The 20668-nt window shown below is 46.3% G+C and overlaps 1 protein-coding gene across 1 annotated transcript in view; it reads left to right on the top strand.

Annotated features, from left to right (window-relative positions):
* Positions 1-12240, top strand: part of LOC144774152 (TRPM8 channel-associated factor 2-like) — a 63246-nt gene extending 51006 nt beyond the window's left edge. Inside the window, exon 5 of the mRNA XM_078659169.1 lies at positions 11756-12240. Coding sequence (XP_078515295.1) covers positions 11756-12007 — 252 coding nt within the window. The 3' untranslated portion in view covers positions 12008-12240. The remainder of the gene's footprint in view (positions 1-11755) is intronic.
* Positions 12241-20668: the final 8428 nt, after the last annotated feature.

The raw sequence follows: 20668 nt of genomic DNA, 5'->3' as shown, positions 1-20668 counted from the left end.
AGAGGTCGAGGACGAGGTGCTATGCCTCCGCAGACGAGTGATCGCCCCTCTAATTATTTCGACCAGCGAAATGGACAATCTGCCCAACAGAATAGGTCTCCACAGTATCATGTTGAAGACTATTATGAAGCTAGTGAGGAAGTTCAGCAAAGTGAGTACTAGGACAGCCATGGACAAAGAGAGGGAGTAGTATCAGTTCCAGTAGATCAGAGTGGGCCTTATGTCGCAGTAGCAACATCAGGTATAGTCGAACCGTTTCTGTTGGATACTGGTGCAGCAAAAAGTTCTATCATACATGCGAAACTCCCTGGCGCACCTTTGTCTGGCTCAACAAACGTTTCAGTAGGTTTTTCGGGCGCCCCTGTTCACAACCCTGTTTCTGGTCCTTTGTCTATTTCTGTTGGACCCCGTCAATTGAAAGCACCCCTGATTTTGACGACAGGTTGTAACGAAAATCTGCTTGGTTTAGACTTGTTAAAACGCCTGTACGCGACATTGTACTGTTCTCCAGCAGGAGTACAGCTTACGTTGGGTAAAAGAATAATCTCCCCGATGTACTTGTCGATGGATGCGCTCCCACCAGAGCTGCGTTCACTCCCTGATACTCTTTGGGCGACTGGTCCTAATGATGTAGGTCTATTGGAAATTCCACCCTATGTAGTAACTTTGAAAGCAAATGTCAAACTTCCACGAATTCCACAATACAGAATCTCTAGTGAAGGTGAGCGTGCGCTCCTACTGATAGTACAAGACCTGATCAAGAAAGATGTTGTAGAAGAGACTAGAGGTAATGTCTGTAATAGTCCTGTACTGCCTATTTTGAAACGAACTGACCCTACAAAGCCTCCAGTATATAGGTTCGTAATTGATCTTAGAGAGGTTAATAAAATTGTGATCCCACAGTTTCCTGTGGTACCAGACATTACTGCATTGTTAACGTTGATTCCTGCTACAGCAGCATGGTTTTCAGTTGTCGACTTGAAAAATGCCTTTTTCAGCATTCCGATAGCCGAGGAAAGCAGAGATATCTTCGGTTTCTCTCTAGGAGGACGAAGTTTTAGATTTAAACGCGCTCCACAAGGTTATTGTGAAAGCCCATCCATTTACAGTCAAGCATTAAAAAGCCAGTTAGATTCCTTCGTACTTCCTAGTGGTTCTGCTTTAGTACAGTATGTCGATGATCTTCTAGTGGCTGCCGATGACAAGGAAACTTGCAAAACAGCTACGATTTCTTTATTGCATCACTTGTCAGATTTGAATCACAAGGTGTCACCTTCAAAAATGCAATACTGCTGCCAAGAAGTGACCTACCTAGGTCATCTCTTGTCAAAGGAGGGAAGGAAGTTGACCCCAGAGAGAATAAAAGCAATTACACAGATGAACGTTCCTAGCACGCAGAGAGAAGTACGTGCCTTTTTAGGTATTACCTCATATTGTAGGCAATGGATCCCAAATTTTTCTCTTCTAGCAAAACCATTGGTAGCCTTGACTGGGAAAGGTGTTCCGAGTCCGGTACCATGGTCTGCTGAATGTCAGCAGAGTTTTTCTGAGTTACGAAATGCACTGTGTTCAGCACCTGTATTAGGTACACCCGACTACAGTAAGCCATTCACGCTCTATGTCCACGAGAGAGAAGGTTGTGCATTGAGTGTTTTGACGCAGAAATTTGGTGATAAACAACGCCCTTGTGCGTATTTTTCATCAACATTAGATCCAGTAGCTAGAGCGTTGCCTAGTTGCTTGAGAGCTACAGCCGCAGCTGCAGCTTCCATTCGACAATCTGCTGGTTTAGTAATGAACAACATGCTAGTAGTTATGGTTCCTCATGCTGTGGATACACTCATGAACCGAACCAAGACGCAACACCTTACCAGTGCTAGATTATCAGGTTATGAACTGACACTGTTAGCTAGTCATATTCAGATCAAAAGATGCAATGTATTGAATCCAGCAACATTGTTGCCGACTAGCCAAGAGTCGAGTGATTCTGAACCACACGACTGTTGTTTCAAAACTGAGGAAGAAACAAAAGGACGAATCGATCTAAAAGACACTCCGTTGTCAGATCCAGATGGCACGTTGTATGTTGACGGGTCTTGCTTCAAATTGGAGAATGGTGATGTGACTGCTGCTTATGCAGTAACAACTTTGAGTACGATTGTGGAGACTGCAAGAGTGAGTCAGAATTCTGCCCAGGCTGCAGAATTGATCGCGCTAACAAGAGCGTGCGTTTTAGCTAAGGGAAAGAGAGTGAATGTGTTCACAGATAGTCAGTACGCGTTCGGTGTGGCCCATAGTTTTGGCCGTTTGTGGAAAGAAAGAGGTTTCATTACGTCACATGGGACTAAGATTCAACATGGTCAGCTAGTTAATGACTTGTTGGAATCTCTAACCTGGCCGACTGAAGTTGCGATTGTGAAATGCAGTGCTCATAAAGCAATCACGGATGATGTTGGTCGTGGGAATGCTTTTGCTGATGAGATTGCAAAACAGACAGCTAGAAATATGATGAGTAGAATGTATGTTGCAACGTCTGCAAGATGGATTTCTGAGTCTGGAATGTGTGAGAACACAGTGGAAAGCGTGAAGGAAATTCAGAAAGAGGCGACTGAGGAGGAAAAACTTGCATGGAGAGAGAGCACGGGTAAATTGGACTCGAGTGGGTGTTGGATTGACTTGTCGGAACAACAGCGTTGGATGTTGCCTGATGCGTATGTGCTTGCAGTAGTAACGATGGCACATGGAACAGCGCACATCAGTTCAAAAGGGATTTGTAAGATGTTGGCTCCGGTCTGGAAGAATGACGAGATTAGTAAGTGTGCAGAGAGAGTGGTGAGGAATTGTATGGTATGCTTGATGCATAATCCTGGCAAGGGAATCCCCACACCTGCAGGTCATTTCGCTCCTCCTTCCTGCCCCTTTGAGGTGATCCAGCTAGACTTCATTCACATGGATCGTTGCAATAATCTGAAATACGTCCTAGTGGTAGTTTGTGCTTTCTCCAGATGGATCGAAGCATACCCACTGAAGGACAATACTGCCTTATCCACTGCCAAAATTCTTCTTAAAGAATACTTCCCCAGATACGGAATGCCACGGATTGTATGGTCAGACAACGGAAGTGAGTTCGTAGGGAAAGTTATGCAGAGTGTGTGTGCCGGCCTAGGGATTAAACAGAAATTTCATAGTGCGAATCATCCCCAGTCCGCGGGTTTAGTCGAGGGTTACAATGGCACCCTTAAACTGAAACTTGCTAAGATACAAGCATCCACGGGTTTGTCCTGGCCAGACGCATTGCCTTTGGCTTTGCTATCAACAAGAGCAACTGTACATTCTAGAGTAGGGCTTAGTCCTTACGAAATAGTTTTTGGCCGTCCTGCAAATGTTTGGGGGGTACCTAGACCGAAAGAATTTAAGCAGCTGGAATACCCAATGTTAATTGATTACCTTTTCGACTTGACTGCTAAATTGAGTCTTATTCACCAACAGGTTTTCGATGCATTGCCAAAGCCACCGGAGAGTCCAGGCCATCAGCTGAAACCGGGTGATCAGGTGGTCATCAGAAATTTTGCAAGAACAAAAAATCTTCAGCCCAGATTCATTGGCCCTTTCCAAGTCCTGCTAGCAACGAGAACTGCTATTCGTGTGGCCGGAAGGAAAAATTGGATCCATACGACACATGCTAAACGTGTGCCTCTGCCACTTCCTTACGACAACTGGGTAAAGAAAGGAATCGGTGCCTCTGAAACGGAACAAGTCCCCAGGTTCATACCTTTCAGTGATGCAGAACTAATCACGGATCCACCAAATTCTGACTCTCCTCCTGAAACTGCTCTTTTGAACCCTGAACATTTGTCATCCACACCCAAAGAACATTTGCCATCTGCGAACGTGAACATTGCAACGTCAGCTGAAAATACATTGTTTCCAGATCAGACAGCTCCTGCAAAACTGAGATACAACTTACGTTCTCGCAATATGGACAAATAAAGCAGGAAACTGCCTATTTTCAGATTTGAATTTGCTATACATTGCCTCCAGCCAGGAAGTTTGCTAATACTTTGTATTGTTTCTTTTTGTTTTAAAATTGCCTTGCCGTCTGGGTAGCCGTAGGGTCGTGGCTGTGTGCCTAGTTGAATCTGCGGGGGTCAGACACAAGGTCGATCTTTCTGTTAGTTCTGGGAACTCCCAGGGCTGATAGAGGCATTTTCATCTACGTACACATCATCAGTGGTCGCGAACGGTCGTAGAAGATGGAGCTTCCTGAGCTACAACGAGAAAATGTAATTTATGTTCGCAGAAATAGACTGTACAGAATACTACACAGCAAATGCTTTCTAATGCAATGTGCAGTTACATTTTTAATTGTTTTGATAACGTTGGTGGGTGGAATCGTCTTTGGTGTACATTTGATTTTTATGCCAGTAACTACAGTACCTTCCCTTGATCCTACTACTTCTACGGTTTCTTCTATGCATTCTTTTCACTCATTTCCTGAACACGAACAAGCTCGACGCTCAGAATTTATTAACAATACATTTGTACAGCTCTTGCATCAACACCAACTGATAGTTAATACTACAGACTGCTGGGTGTGTGGCTTGATACCCCACACTATGGATAAAGGCATTCCCTATCTAGTCTTGCCTTTCAGCTATAATGGATCATTTCAGGCCTTTCAGACCATTTTTTCATATGCCCTTGAGACCTATCCTCCGCGTCCACCACGGTCCACTAAATACAACTCAGCCAACAAAGCTTTAGTCCAGGGAATTATTGATATGATTAAAGACGTCAATAATACTCCATCTTACCCTAGAGATGAATTACTGGTGTATTTGAGTTGGAACTCTACAGAGTATCGCCTTAGTTTGGGAGAAAGCAAGCGTAAAAGCTCCACTTCAGTTTGGGTCGTGCCTCACCGAGGTCAGGTCTGTTTGCAAGGAAATGGGAGAAATCTGAGAGCTCAGCTAGGGAGGAGTGAGTGCGTTGAGACTTACGTATTTCCGTCTAACTCCTCCCCTGCCTTTCTGACTGCTAGGGGTACCTACTTCATTTGTCAGGACAGAGCATATACATGGCTGCCTGCTGACTTTTCAGGTTCATGTTATATTGCTCGATTGTTACCCCCGACATACACTGCTTCTTCAGATTATCACAAAACCAGAGTAGCAAGAGGTGTCTTCAGCAAGGAAGATACCGCTGGTCAAGAAGCTGGAGACTTCTTCAAAGGTTTCCTTCCGTTTTGGGGGCCTATGGCCAATAGTAGAAATCTTCGTCAACTAACACGGGTAGTTGAATCTACAATTACAGAAACTGCAGGTGCCCTTAGTAACTTAACAGCTGAGCTTCAGGCGGATCGTCTCATGACGTTGCAGAACCGTATGGTACTAGACGTAATACTTGCAGATCGAGGTGGGGTATGCAGAATGATCCAATCGAGCTGCTGTGTCTTTATTCCAAATAATGCTCCAACAGTCTATGAAGCAATCTCTAAGCTACATAAGATTTCCGACTCTATACACGTAGATAAGGGAAACTGGTCCTTCATGGAGTGGTTTTGGACTCTGGTATCAGCGTGGGGATGGAAGGTTCTGAAGGTCATTGGTGTCATCCTAGTATTTCTGTTCTCGTGCTGCCTTATTATCCAATGCGGTCCCGCTCTGTGTAGCCTCTGTGCTGCAACCTGTTTCAGAAAACCACCTGCATTAGGAGAAAAGGCACGAGACAGGATGATGACGCAACAACATGTTGCTGACCTAATGAGCATAGAATTAGACTCTGACTCTGATATAGACTGAGTAATTGCCTATGTAAGGGCAAAAGGAGGGTCTGAGGTTCCGTGACGATTTTACTCGTGTTGTTAACATTGTCGTAAATACATAATTTTGGTATCAGTGAACCGCAAATGATCCATTTAGTATATCCTGGTGTTTTCGCGATGCTACGAGCAAGAGCACTCCTGTTACCAACACATTTGTGATTTACCCATGGCATCCATCTTAGAACACGGAAGCCATTTTGTATTCCTTGCCCTCACATAGTCAATGGACACGCAATGACTTCTTTTTATTTAAGAACACGTAGGCCTTAACCGGCGATTCACCTTGCGAGTGACACGTGCACCTTAGGCCAGCAACGCTGTAGCAGCATAACTCGGCAAGAACTGCCTCCCCAGCCTGAGGCCAATCCTGCTATACTGGTTCTTGTGTTCGTTGGCCTGATCATGATTAGGCGGCCGAAGCTGGTAACCGTGCCCATTTACGACCCACAAACATTTCTTATCCTGTCTTCCTATCTTCTGCACCAGGCCCTGCTCCTTTCTTTCTGGGCCTTTATTAGGGGGAGGTAACGAAATTTACGATGAGGCGGTCCGGGTCTTGAATGAAGAATTGACATGGGATTATGATGGACTAGGGGGAACCCCTCATTCGTAATGTTTTGACATCAGATACTGTTGACGATTCCTGTGCAACGCCAAATATTTATTGTTTAAGACACGAATGTTTAGAACTGTGGTAACATGTAAAGAATTTGCCTGAAGCCCAATATTTAGTATATAAGGAGCAACCCTCTTTGTACAAATCGAACAGGCTCCTAGATACTGCCCATGTGTAGTTTCTGTGACTTCTGTGTCCCTGCAGTAATAAACCTTTGGTCTTTGACGCCACCATCGAGAAGCCCGTGTTTCTGTTTGTTTTGTGCACCGAGACAGGTGGAACTCCGGGGTCTTCGGGTGTTATCCCTGACACCTCTGGACGGAACCAAAAAGTCCAGAACTCCAGAGTGCAGGGGCAGGGGCACCTCACTTAATGGTGGAGCTGCGAGGGTGGGAGAGCAATTTCACTGACAATGAGTCAGTGGTCTTGCTCGCCTGTCCCCGCAGTGGCCGCCATTAAGTAGGGGTCGGGGAGGGCTGGACAGCTGGGAGGCGGGAGCGGGGAGGGGAGCTGGATTGGGCCGGTCGTGCTGGGGGGGGAGGGGCCGCGGGGGCAGCAGCGGCGGGGAAAGGTAAAGGGAGGAAAGAAGGGATAAAGAAAAAAGGGAAAATAGGCGGAAATAAGGCACAAAAGAGCAGAGATGCAGAAAAGAGCAGAAAGGTGAAAGATAGAAAGTGTAAAAAAACGAGTGAAAACGAGAGAAGGAGCAGAGGGAGAGAAAGGGAAAATGGGCAAGAATAAGGCACAAAAGAGCAGAGGTGCAGAAAGGTGAAAGATAGAAAGGGGAAAAAACGAGTGAAAAAGCAGAGGGACAGAAAGGGAAATGGGCAGAAATAAGGCGCAAAAGAACAGAGGTGCAGAAAGGTGAAAGATAGAAAGGGGAGAAAAACGAGTGAAGGAGCAGAAAGAAAGAAAGGAGACAGAGGTCCACTGGACCACCAGGGATGAGGCGCAGGGAAACCTGCGGGTGGAGGAGGGCCTCGATCACCAACACTCAAGAGTGCAGGGGCAGGGGCACCTCACTTAATGGTGGAGCTGCGAGGGTGGGAGAGCAATTTCACTGACAATGAGTCAGTGGTCTTGCTCGCCTGTCCCCGCAGTGGCCGCCATTAAGTAGGGGTCGGGGAGGGCTGGACAGCTGGGAGGCGGGAGCGGGGAGGGGAGCTGGATTGGGCCGGTCGTGCTGGGGGGGGAGGGGCCGCGGGGGCAGCAGCGGCGGGGAAAGGTAAAGGGAGGAAAGAAGGGATAAAGAAAAAAGGGAAAATAAGCTGAAATAAGGCACAAAAGAGCAGAGATGCAGAAAAGAGCAGAAAGGAGAAAGATAGAAAGGGTAAAAAAACGAGTGAAAACGGGTGAAGGAGCAGAGGGAGAGAAAGGGAAATGGGCAGAAATAAGGCGCAAAAGAACAGAGGTGCAGAAAGGTGAAAGATAGAAAGTGGAGAAAAAACGAGTGAAGGAGCAGAAAGAAAGAAAGGAGACAGAGGTCCACTGGACCACCAGGGATGAGGCGCAGGGAAACCTGCGGGTGGAGGAGGGCCTCGATCACCAACACTCAAGAGTGCAGGGGCAGGGGCACCTCACTTAATGGTGGAGCTGCGAGGGTGGGAGAGCAATTTCACTGACAATGAGTCAGTGGTCTTGCTCTTAGCACTACACTCCCCTCCAATTGCCACAGATCGAACAGGTGTCAAAGACAACTAGGGAATTATTCCAGTTTTTCTTAGAAGTCATGAAGCCAGAGATGGCCAAAGATACCCGAGTTGTCTCAGATTAGTGTTGTGAAAACTTGATGACCTTCTTTTGAGAACTGGACCCTGGAGATAAAGCAGGGATTTCAGTAAATGTGGAGTTATCAACTTACACTTGGGCAGATTCTTCAAATATTCTGCCTTTTTGCAGTTTTAAGCCCTGGACAAGTGAGTGAAGCAGTCAACAAACTGAAACCCTAGAGTTCTAGTCAGGACCTGCAGGGACAAAACAATGAAGGATGGCTTCTGACAACCTACCTGAGACAGGAAGCACCACGTAGGCTTCACTACAGCAATATATGGTACCCATGGTACCTCTGCTCTAACACGCTATAATAATTGAAGAAAACATTAACAGCCAATGGGATCTAGTGATTTATAAAGTCACCTTTAACCTCTCCTTTAAGGAGAGGTTGCTTGACAACAACAAGAGATCAAAGAATCCAAGTCAACTCAGCAGGACAGAAAATCTTGGCTGAGACCAGGAAAAGGGATGGAAAGTGGAATTGCTGACATTAGTGAGGATCTGTTGTTCTCCTGTGTTGCGGACCACAAAGAAATCTGAATCCTCTTTGAACTGGGCAGGGATCTCTGCTCTGGAACAAGATTGCACTGGTGACATTCTTTCAGGTCAAGTGCCGTCTCCTCCTTGTCGACCGGGAAAGGCATCAGGTGTGGGATTCCACCGGGCTCCTCTCTGTCTCCTCTTCTATTCAATATAAACAGGTGACTACTGGACCAGTGGACCTTTCAATATCCATCACCCCTTTGTAGATATTATTCACCTTTATATGAGTGGGGAGACACTGTGAGAATATCACAGCTTGACTAAAGCACATTTGCAATGTATCTAGGAGAAATATCTCTGCCTGGTTTGATCAAACACGGACATCTTCTGACTTGGAGATCCCTCCCATGGCAGACGTACCTTCGTCTGGATGTAGGAATTATGGGTCACATTGGCCGCTGCAGAGCAGTAAAACCAAAGCAGAAACACCAGCTTTCCTCTCATGCTGCTTCTGCTGCTGCATTGTTCTCAGTGCATTGCACTTTATCAGAGTCCTGATAGTGTTAAAGGTCTATAGAAATATATTGAAAATCAAACAACCAGATTGTTTCAGATTTTATTGACAAGTCGGAGGGGACAGTCAGTTTATACTCTGGGAGCCCTGCTTTAGAAAGCAGTGAACCGAATTCTGTAGAACCTACCTCGTCTGGCAACTTAAAAAAAAACTAAAATCTACCTTTAGTACGCAACAATAGTCAATCATGGACATTGATTCATTCAAGAAGTTGGGTGGGCACTCAACAAGTAGTACCCTCTGGTCCTGCAGGCAATCCATGAGAAGATAGACCTTCATGAAACAAATAACTAAGTTCATGCTTTAAATAGAAAGGGTCAAGCTCTCCTGTCTAATTCTGATCGCCCAACCATGGGTCAAACTCTAGTTATTGCCAGTCTGGATGGGGTCAATGCTGTTCTCTCCAGCTTCACTTCTTGCTTCACCTTTAAAGGCTGAGCACCAGTCAGCAGCTCAGCGAGTATCGTTTGTCTGGTGGTTCCACAGACATTGTTCTCTGTACCAGTTTAGGTGTCTGGCCCACCCTGTATGATCTTGTGTGTCTTCCAAATATGTCTGTCTCTCGCCTTCCACTGTGAGCTGCACCTTCAGTCCTGCAAACAATGTTGCTGATACCAAGATTGACTTTGAAATATTCACTTTCTGGGATTTCTTTCTCTTTGGCTCATGGTTCAGTCTATTATTTATTGACCTTCATGTGTGATTCTTCACAACCAGGGAACTTGTTGCAATAGTGTGAAGGCGATACCTTGGGTTGTGTCCTAGGTATAGTTATTAGTTGGTTGTAATTGTTTTTGAATGAATCCTAGGAAACCATTGTTTCTAGTTTTCATGAATGAAATGTCAAGGGGGTGTGGCTTCTCAAGCAAGCCAGATGGCTGCATAGCGCAGAGCTCTGTGACCTCATCCAGCTTTCAGATGAAAATGTGGATTTTTTTATGGTTAGCAAGACACGTGGAACTGCACTTACGATACTCCCTGTTGCGGCTGTGATCCGTGGGGTGTGGAGGGCTGTGGGCTCCACTCTAATGCGGAGGTCTGTACCCATGTGATGGCTGCAGATTAGGCCTATGTGCTTGAAAGGGCCCTCAGTTAACCACACTGACAACACAGGCAAGTATGACCCAAACACCTTTGCCCAGGTGTAACCTTCTTCCCACAACTGGCCTGGGCCCTCTCAAGGACTTGTACTGTTTGGGTCCTGTCCAGTCTTTGCCGCTCACTGGTGCCGCCCACAAACCACAGTATCTGAGGATCAGCAGAATGGGCGATGGCCTTGCATTGGGCATCCTCCTTAGTACTGCACCCTGAAGCAGCCGTAGGCTCTGTGGGTGGCAGTAGAGTGGAGTGCGCCACTGGTGAGCGACTAGAAGGGGACCACATACTCCTTTCACATTGGCTAGTTGGTTAAGAAATTCAATCACACACCCCTAGCCATATTAAGACTCCGAGACTCAGTGACTCTTTGGAAGCCCTTGCATCCCTTGTGCCATCCAGTTTCTTGGTGATAAATGAAGAGTAGCATCAAAATACTTAATGGTGTGAAAGCTGTTGATGCCTCTTATGGTGTGCTCTTTCTTCACCGCAATGTGCAGTCAGCTGTGAACCCTGGTCCATCTCCAGAGAGGTTTTGGAAGTGGTGATCTTGTATCCTCCTGTGTCATCTTTGAGCTATGTTTGGAGGAGCTGAGAGTTAGAGACTTTCATCCATGTCTTTAGTCTATGTCAGGGGGTCTCTCTGACACTATACATGCAATGTGCAGGAAATGACAGGCAAGATGAAAGACCTTCTCCTGCTCCATACGGAAGGTCTGGAGCTCCCTTCTTCCCAAATGTATCTCACACCCTCTTTTACTTCCAGAAGGAACTGAAGATTGTTCTCATCCAGCAGCACCTTAAGGCTAGCTCAACCTTCCCAGCTGTAGGGCCACCTTGGCAAATAGCCTCACAAGAGGTCCCCTTTCTCTTCCCTGTGTTATTTGAAAGTGCCCTTTGTCTTTTTTGGTCTTCTCTCTCCCTAGATACATATCAAATCTGCAAGCCTCTGTAGCACTCTGGTGCTCTGAATTTAGGGCAGTGATTTAGAAATACCCCAAGTGCATACCACCCTGTGGAGTCATGATCCGAGGACTACCGGATTCTCACTCTTCCCTTGCTATAGTCATTGTTTTGCCTTTGTGTGTTAAAAACAAACACTATCTTTAGTCTCCCAGCTTCATATTTCCCTGCTGTAGGGTCACTTATGCAAATACCCCACCAAGAAGTCACCTTTCTCTACTCTGTTATTCTCAAATCTTTCTTTTCATGTATTTCCAATTGAAAAACCTCTGGAACACTCTGTTGCTCCGTAGCGAGGTTTGTGCTCTATAAATGCCCCAAACACTGTTGAGTCATGATCTGAAGACTGATTGGTTCTCACTCTCTGCTTCCTATAGTTATTGTTCTGCCTTTGTGTGTTTTAAAAGTACTGTCTCTTGTCTCCCAGCTACAGGAAGCCTTTGGGTGGGCTCCCTTCATCCAGCTCTTCTCTGACTACCAGAAAATGACTGACATTAAAGATGAAAACTCCTTCAAGATGAACCTGTGGGCAGAAAAGTTCTCCAATCAGGTTAAGAAGAATCTGGCCCCATTTTTCAAGATGTGGGGCTGGCCAATCAAAGGCAGCGTCTCTGCAAAGCTGTCTTCACTGCCGGAGTGGGAGGAGAACCCGATGAAGAAGTTTGTTGGAAGTCACTAAATATGGAAACACACAATCTCACTCCACATTGACTTCAAGATATCAACGTGACTTAACAACATCTTTAATGACTGCATCATAATCAATGTGATTTCATATATTTCATATATGCCTACTGGGGGCATGCATGAATTTGTGGTGTGTCCACCTTACGACAGCCTCCAGTCCTGAGCTTTTCACTTACAAAACATTGATTTCAGTGTGTTTGTCTAATAAGTTCAATAAAAGCAAAACAAGACTACAACACCAAGAATGATTTAAGTGATCAAATAATGGTCTAGGACAGTAAACAGTGTCTGTAATGCCCTGGAGGGAGTAGGTTCCCTCATACATGTGTGAGTTCAGTATACGTGTGTTGTGAGGTAGGATCTTTGAGAGCAGTGCACAATACCAACATCTGAGTAGAAACTGTGTGGTGGTCATGTGTGCAATAGGGGTGGGTGGAATTTGCGTAATCGCGCTACGCAAATCTCTGCTAAACTGTAAAAAATCTCAGCGAACACGCAGAAATTCCGCAAACATGCCAAATTGCTAATTCGCGATGCTTTTTTACTGTTCGCAATTGCTGTTTGCGTGCTTGGGGGGGAAATATCTTGCGAACACGCATTTTGAGAACGCGAAGAAACAAAAAATGTTGCAAAGCCGCGGAACGCAGAATTTTCGGCAATTTCGTGTTCTCCGTAGAGCGCGAAATTACCCACATTCTGCAAATTCCGTGATCGGAACAGAATTTACCACCCAGGCCTAGTGTGCAACCAGCTTGTGAGAGTCTGAGACTGAGGCAACATTAGAGATTGATTAACTGATTTATATGCACAGTGCTGGACTGATGTATGTTAAGATAGATCGATGAAAGTTCAGAAAGATCGATGTACATTCAGATAGATCGATGAAAGTTCAGATAGATCGATGTGTAGAAAAGTCAGCCCCGATCGCACCCGATGCCCAGGCTGCTGGTGCAGGGCGACTCTTCGTTTCCATCTTGAATATTTACCAAATAAAGAGACGGGCACTGGAAGCAGGAAGACAAAGAAAAAGGTTTATTTCTCATGAGGAGAGCCTGTCATTTGGGACACTCGCATAGTGTCTTCGGGAGGTGCTCTAACAAGTTTCTCTGAGGCTTCGTCTTTTATACACAGGTTTAAGGCACACACACATCCTTCATTACAATCAAGACATTGTGAAGTACGAAGATATTTCAACACGTGGCTACAGTAGGGGCCCTTATCCTCCATACAATAGGAGGGGGCTGTCATGCAGCTGAGTGTGCTGTTGATTCCGTTGGAATGTGTGCTCCTGATCGAATCTCAGGGGGTGGGGTGGTCATGATCAATAGTGGCTCCTTTCAAGAGAGGCGAGTGCATACAGTAGTGGGCAATGAACTGTATCCTCAGGCTAAGGGATGACCAGCGGTCCATGTAGACAATTAGGTTCAGAGGAAGAGGTCATCAAAGGAGGGGTATTCATGGAGGGACAGGAGGGGTTTGGTCAGGCACGGGGTGCGATTCTCAGAGACAGAGTCATGCGGGAGGGGAGGGCTCATGACTTGTGCATGTGAGAGCGGGGGCAGTCAGGGTGCATGGGGGAAGCTTGCAGGGTCAGGGAAGTGTGCCGATGATCGATCGTGAACTAGGAGACCATGATACCTAAAATGGCTGTCGTGTACGTGTGTGCATGGGTCTATGCTAGCGGGATAACACAGTCAGTGTTTTAGCGATATCCGTTCTGCTTACAACAAGGGGTACAGTGAACACAAATGAACGCCGCTTATGTGTATATACAATGCCAATTTCAACAGTCGCCACTTTTAAACATAGCTAGTACATTTGTGTTTACCCCAACTGATGGAGTGTACATATAGTCATGTGTGGCCAATGAAATAACGTTCGTCGAATGCTAGCAAATTGCGTGTAGCCATATGCAGTCGATACAATTGGCGGAATACGGTACATATGAATTTACATTCGCTGCGTTATTCATAGATCGGCATAACACGTAGTCGAGGGCAATCAGGAAAAACGTTCCGACATATTGTAGACTCAGGTTCTGACTTTCTTTTCAATGACATCAACATATAGTAAAAAGTGCTATATGAGACTTTTGGACTTAAGTGACCGAAAACATTTTTGAAAGCAACAAGAATTGAGGGAGAAAGTTCAGGAAGGGGGTCTTAGTGAAAATGTCTTTTTCAACGACGAGCCACCACTGGTAGACTCTGTTAGTCCGTTTTTCTTTTCGTTGGCGCTTTTGAGCACCGGCGGTGGAGCTATAAGTCCAGCTCGGAATCATCCTTACGCGTTGCAGGGTGCGATCAGTCCTCTGCTGTTAGATCACAGTCCTGTTTCCTAACTCATTTTCTTAGGGGTGCCTCATGCTGGGCACCTGCGTGTCTTTCTTTTTCCGTGGCAAAATCCCAGTCCATAGTCAAAGTTTATATGAAAGAGTTTGTTGAATAATCGAGGGAAGAGAGGGCGGAGTGGGGCCAGATCTTCGAACACACCAAGGGACCAAGGGAGCAAAGGACAACGAGCAGGCAGGCCCATCAGTCGGACTCAAAAAGGGGACGGGGACTTCAGGCACGAGTGGGTCAGCAAGTCGAGGGTTTCAAGGTAGCCCTTCATTCTTTCATCTGCCGAGTTTGAGAGTTGTGCCTCGTCCCGCGTCTCGTTGCTCTGCGGCTCCACCTTTGGTTGCGGTCACATGTGCTTCATGATCTGTGGCCAGGCTGTGCGTCACGTCCAGCTCCTCTCCTCCGGTGATTGTATCTTTGAATGGGGTAGAAAACAAGTTTTAGAAAAACTGGCAGGAGAAGACATTTATACATCTCAATTCCGTCCCCAATCCTATGTAGGTGGGGAAAAAGTTCATCGGTCACAGTCAGAAGTCGTCACTTATGGAGTCTGTAGCAAGGGCATTGCTTATTGAATTCATAGACCTGCTTAGTGTTCATTCGCGGCATATGATGAGAGAAGTTGGACTTTTATACACAGTGTATTACGTCAAATTCAAAATCGAGTCCTTATGTGGAGACTCGTCCTTCCCTTTAACCCAAGTATCGACAATCTTACATCTCCCTTCGGGGTCGGCTAACTCTTGCAAGCAGGGGCGTTATCGTCATGAAGAAGGGGGAAGGGGCAGATGTTAAACATGGCTTTCCTGGGAAATGACCGTTAATCAAGGTCATCAATTACGTTTCGTGGGTAGCTGACATGAGGCTAGGATTGATCAGGGGCGCGTGGGTGCTTTGGACAGGGAGCTGGGGTTGATCGGGAGAAGCGGGGTACTCTAGATATCCGCACTTAGGCGCAGGGGGGTGGGGCAATCGGGGCATTGGGGATGGTATTTCTAACGAACTGAGAACCAGAAGACCATTGACGTTATAGTTCCCTTATAAAAGGCCAGATTAGGGGACATCCGTCGTCTTACCTGTCCTTTCCTTCATTACCAACTCGGGTTCTATCGTTTTGCAGAAAGGAGAGGTAGTAATATGGCAAGTCACAATCGTTTTGGTTTTGGTCAATTTTGCTGAACACCTTTGTGTTCGAGGAGTCCCAATTAGGTTCGTGCCGGTGGGGCACAACGTTCTTGCATAAGGGAGGAGGGAACAGGGGGACCTTCAGAGAGAGAGAGAGAGAGAGAGAGAGAGAGAGAGAGAGAGAGAGGGAGAGGGCGAGGGAGAGGGAGAGGGAGAGGGAGAGAGAGAGGGAGAGGGAGAGGGAGAGGGAGAGGGAGAGGGAGAGGGAGAGGGAGAGAGAGGGAGAGAGAGAGAGAGAGAGAGAGAGAGAGAGAGAAGCTCGCACTCTAAACGAACCATTCGGTACACGTACGTCGTGGAGAGAAAGAGAGAGAAAGAGAGAGAGAGAGAGAGAGAGAGAGAGAGAGAGAGAGAGACGTGCACAATAATGGTCCATTCAGTGCGTACACAACATAGAACAGCAGGGGTTAAGTAATGCGTAAACACAAGCGGAGGGACGACGTAGATCCATACATCACGTACACACAAACTCAGACGGGGGAGACAGTACATGTATTATATACAGAAATCCAAGACAAAACATAAAACAGTTATTGGCCACAATTATCCTTTTCTGTATGCTGCGCATCCTTATCGTCCTAAGCTCTTTTTACCTTTTTCTTATCTTTTATTCGTTGGCTGCCTTTTACTGGTGGCTTTGATTGTACACACTTACGCCTTTGGCAATTCGTCATGAACTAACCTGGTCAGGCTAATGCTCACGGTGGTTTATTCGAGTCATTTTTAGCAAGTGCGTTTCCAGGCTGAGACAACAGTTGGTGTCAATTGGAGAACAATGGGGCAGCTTTTAGTTACATGTCTATGAGGATGCGAAAAAGGAGGTAGTAGGTTTTCAAATATTGGCAATATCCCTAGTCCTCTCGGCGGAGGATACTTGTGTAACCCTTACCTCGAAATACCCTTAACTTTTCCCTACTTAGTTAAGCGTGGAGTGCCTAATCATGTGTGCACATTATTTTTGGTGGTATTATTCGGAATGCGTGGACACCATAATCGAACGCCTTTTTCCCGTCTTCTTCGTCCGTTAGATCACCATTTTCCTTCTTTGTATTCTTAATCGATGTTCCAAAGTGACCTGCAGAAAGAGGGAAAAAGAAGGGGGGCGGGGGCAGCATTTACGAACATATCAGCGCGCATGAACCCGAAAAGGCTTTTACTTACTACATACCCGGTCCATCTTCACGGAACGCAGTTCTTGCCAACTCGGCATTTAAGCCCAGATGAACCTTTTAGTGTGTGAGAGATGATTATCGGAAGCCGGTGTGTGGTATTATGGACCGTATGTAGGGAGGCCAGGTGGCACTCCTTCGGGGCGACTTAGGGGCATTTTAGCACAATTTTCCTGATACAGGTGGCATATAAAGTATAGACTGAATTCCAGGGTCTTTTAGCGGTTGCTTTAGGCTGTACAAAATGTGCAAAGTACATACAACAAAAACCTGGACCGTTCATGTTTGCAGTATTTCTGCGTACTATACCCTTTAACCCTTATCTAATCGAGCTGAGTCATTTCACCTACATTTTAGTTATATCGAAAAATAGTGATCATTCATTCAAGACTTATCAATTTACGCGGACAACTATATTTGCTTTCTCAAAAAATCTTTAATAAGAGTGTCGGTGCACAAATACGGGCCTACAACCCTGTGGGCCGGCCACGGAGCAGGCTGGAACTGTAGATGTGGGGATACTTTATTAGTAGAAAACTTAATGGAGTCAGTGGTCGTTAATTTCATAAAAAGTGCGCCAAGTGCAATAAAAAATCATATTAAATCTTTAGTGTGAGCGAATATCATAAGCATCGAAATTTCGAACTTTCAATAATCATGATGCGCCAAACTCAACAACAATTCATTGTCCGAATGTTCAATCGGTACCCATCTCATGCCAATTCATTGTCCTTCATTGTCCGAACACCTAATCAGTACCCATCTCATATCAATTCATTGTCCGAGCTGACAGTATACATCCTATATCAATCCATTGTCCGAACTCATAATCAGTACACATCCTGTATCAATCTATATGTTTAAAAACTTCATACATATCCTATGACACCAAGGCTGAGCAATCGGGGTACAATAAGGAGTTGAGAGTTTCATTTGCATCGGCGCCATTTTGGGTGCAGTAAGGCAGAACCAGGCATAGTCTAAATCTCTACTAACTCGTGGTTGGCCCAGAGCTTCTTTTGGCAGTCCAAAAGTTCAGTTAAAGGGCAAAAGAAAGGATCGGTGGTCTGAACCATCAGTCAAAAGGGGGAGGGGGGTGCAACAATTTTCCTACCGGGTCATACTGTGCTTTCACCGGAACTGATCCGAACTGTGGTCTGCAGGATTCTAGTCATTCAAACTGAGGCTGGCGCCAGCATGGGAGCGCCGACGTCCTGCGGCTACATTTCCATCGTTCCGAGGGCAATCATGGCAGTCATTCCCCATCGGGGGTATTTGCGGGAGTCGGGGACTCCCGCGGCTCCTCTAGAATCTTCAAGGTTGTGGAGAACTATGATGGTGGAGTCAACAAGTGACCGGGCCATTCCTTCATGCTGGGCCCGTTCTTGCCAGGTCGATCGCCATTTTGAGAGTTCGGCAGCTACCGGCAATCGCGGGGTCAAATGAGCGGACGGGCTCCAACCTGCCGGGCGAGGTGTTGTAGCATCGCCACAGTGGAAGAACCCTTTTCCGGGCGCCTGGAGCGCTGAGGGTGCAGCTGGGAAGCCTCCACCTGGGGAGGCGGGAGAGGCCTGTTTGCACCGTCTCTCCCTTACAGTGCACCCCACGGCGTCTCGCTTGACATTTGTTATGGCCGGACCAGGCGATGAGGACGAGGGGGGGGTCGAACCTGCAACTCTCCAGTGTTACCGCAGCCGCCACCGCGGCCGGATCCCGTCGGCCCCGGCTTCTGGTTGATGGTGGCCGGACTGGGAGAGAGAGAGAAGGGTCGAGGACACGGACATTCCCCCCCCCCCCTGCAACTTCCCAGGGTTGTCATAGCAGCCCCCTTGGCCAGGTCCCGTCGGCCTCGGCCTCTCCTCCGGCTACACCCTACATGATGATCTCCTGGCCGATGGTTGGCAGCAGGACCCGCCCTATATGTGCTGTTTCCGGCTGGGCGTAGACGCAAACCTGTTGCACTATGGAAGTTTCCAGAATGGGGGCGGATGTCTGCTGACTTGTATCTTTCCCAGTTTGCCGTTATTTGGGCGTGGCAGGCGGTGGGACAGACATGTTTGGGGCAGTGAGGGGCGATGAAGCCTCGTTGCCTTGTGGCCGTTGCAATGTCACGCTTGGTTTCTCTTACTGTTTTCAGGTTTCTTATTACGGGCTTACTTCTAACGTTTCTTGTTTCTAGGACAATAATAGGTTTTATCATTAAGTATTGTTATCGTTTCCTCGTTCGTTATTTAATAAAAAGTTCATCAGTGGCCTACTGATTTTCGTTTTCCTATTCCTTTCTTTCCAGGTAGTTTCATGCTAAAGTTTCTGTTAACAGGATACAGTGATCACTTCGTTATTATTGTATATGTCCTTTTCACTAGGGGTGCTCTCTGGTCGGGCCAGATGACCTACCTCTAGTTATTGGTCCGGGTGAAACTGGCGTATCAATCAGTGGGGAGTAGATAGGCATGACAGATTACAACGGGGGACAAAGGTCCGCATTACCTACCCTTCACTATTTGCAAAGACTAGAGAGAGCATGGCGACTCTGTGCTTGTTTGCAAATAGAGAATACCTCCAAAAAGAACCAATTCCAAACAGTCAATGTTCGGACAATCAATCAATCAATGAGGAATGAAATAGGTACGACGTGTTAAAGGCTTGCGTTACCTACCCTTCACTATCGGCAAAGGGAGAGAAAATATTCCTATTCTTCCCCGTTTGCAGGCAGAGAAGATCCTTAAGAGAACCAACTTTGAACAATTCAATGCTCGATTCAATCAATCAATCAATGGGGAGAAAAATAGGTATGACGGATTACAATGGGGACTGTGGAAAATTATATTTTGCCTTGTTATATGTGCCTACGTGTTCCCCATCCTATGTTATATGTGCATGATCGATATGCATATATCCCCTTATGATCGATTAAAGACGCAATTATAGTTGTGTCCAACTCTAGTATGCCAGTATCCAGTTCTCGTGAAAGCAACGAGTATTAGGCCTATGTTGCCACGTTTTACAGTGTGCACGTTAATTCACTGCATTGTCCCCGTTTTCTAGGCCTCAAAGGGCCCGGACACCAGATTCAAGCTCCAGTATCCTGAACCCACTCCGAGGAGCGATGCAGCCCCCACCTGCATCCCTGACCCTTCACTTACTTCCTGCCTCGCAGCGCGGTGCCCGGCCTGGCTCTGCCTGCCTGTCGGCCAAGAATATGTTATGCTTCTAGTTATCAGTCCAGCTTTCCTTCTTCACATTCCTAAGCTACTGAACCGCATAAACAGTTTCAGCTATGGTCTAGTCTTTCTGTCTCCATGTAAGAGAAATACTGTATTAATATTCATAGAAGATTCATAGCACACGCAATACATGTAGAATATATGCATGCACCAGCCTTAGTGTCAAGTAGCCTTTGCCCTGATAACTTTTAGATTCTATCAACATGTATTCCAAACACGAGATACCAGATATGCTATAGGTACATGTCGTCCTGACACCGCAGACTTTAGTCTCCTCTTCTAGTGCAGAAGTCATAGCCCCCAGTTCTCCCTGGTAACACGTCATTGTCCGTTTGCGCGCACCACTAGGTTAAAGGTCCCAGCTGCTCAGGTAGCCCCCTCCATGTTTCCGCCCATTCATGACACTTCTATGACGTTTCACATCACATGTCTCAGTGCACGCCCTGTGCACGCCTTCTTCTTCCACCCATGTGTTCTTATCTTACATTTGTCATAAGTTACGCCTACTGTATGTAATGTATTTGAAATGTCTTACTATATATACACTGCACTGTTAATGAAATGGTGCAGCTGCCTTCCTTCCTATTTTATTTCAGGCTGTCCCGTTCCAGTCCCTTCCCTTTTGCCTGAATAAATCCCTTTCGACTCTGAATTCCTCGGATCCTGCCTCTTATTTATTGAGCTATCTGTTATTGTTAATATATTCAAAAATAGTACCGGTAATTAATTA

This window comes from Lissotriton helveticus, chromosome 8, assembly GCF_964261635.1.
Source record: "Lissotriton helveticus chromosome 8, aLisHel1.1, whole genome shotgun sequence".
Classification (NCBI taxonomy): Eukaryota; Metazoa; Chordata; class Amphibia; order Caudata; family Salamandridae; genus Lissotriton; species Lissotriton helveticus.
Note: the sequence above shows the minus strand (reverse complement) of the source record. Positions and strands in the feature narration are given on the sequence as shown.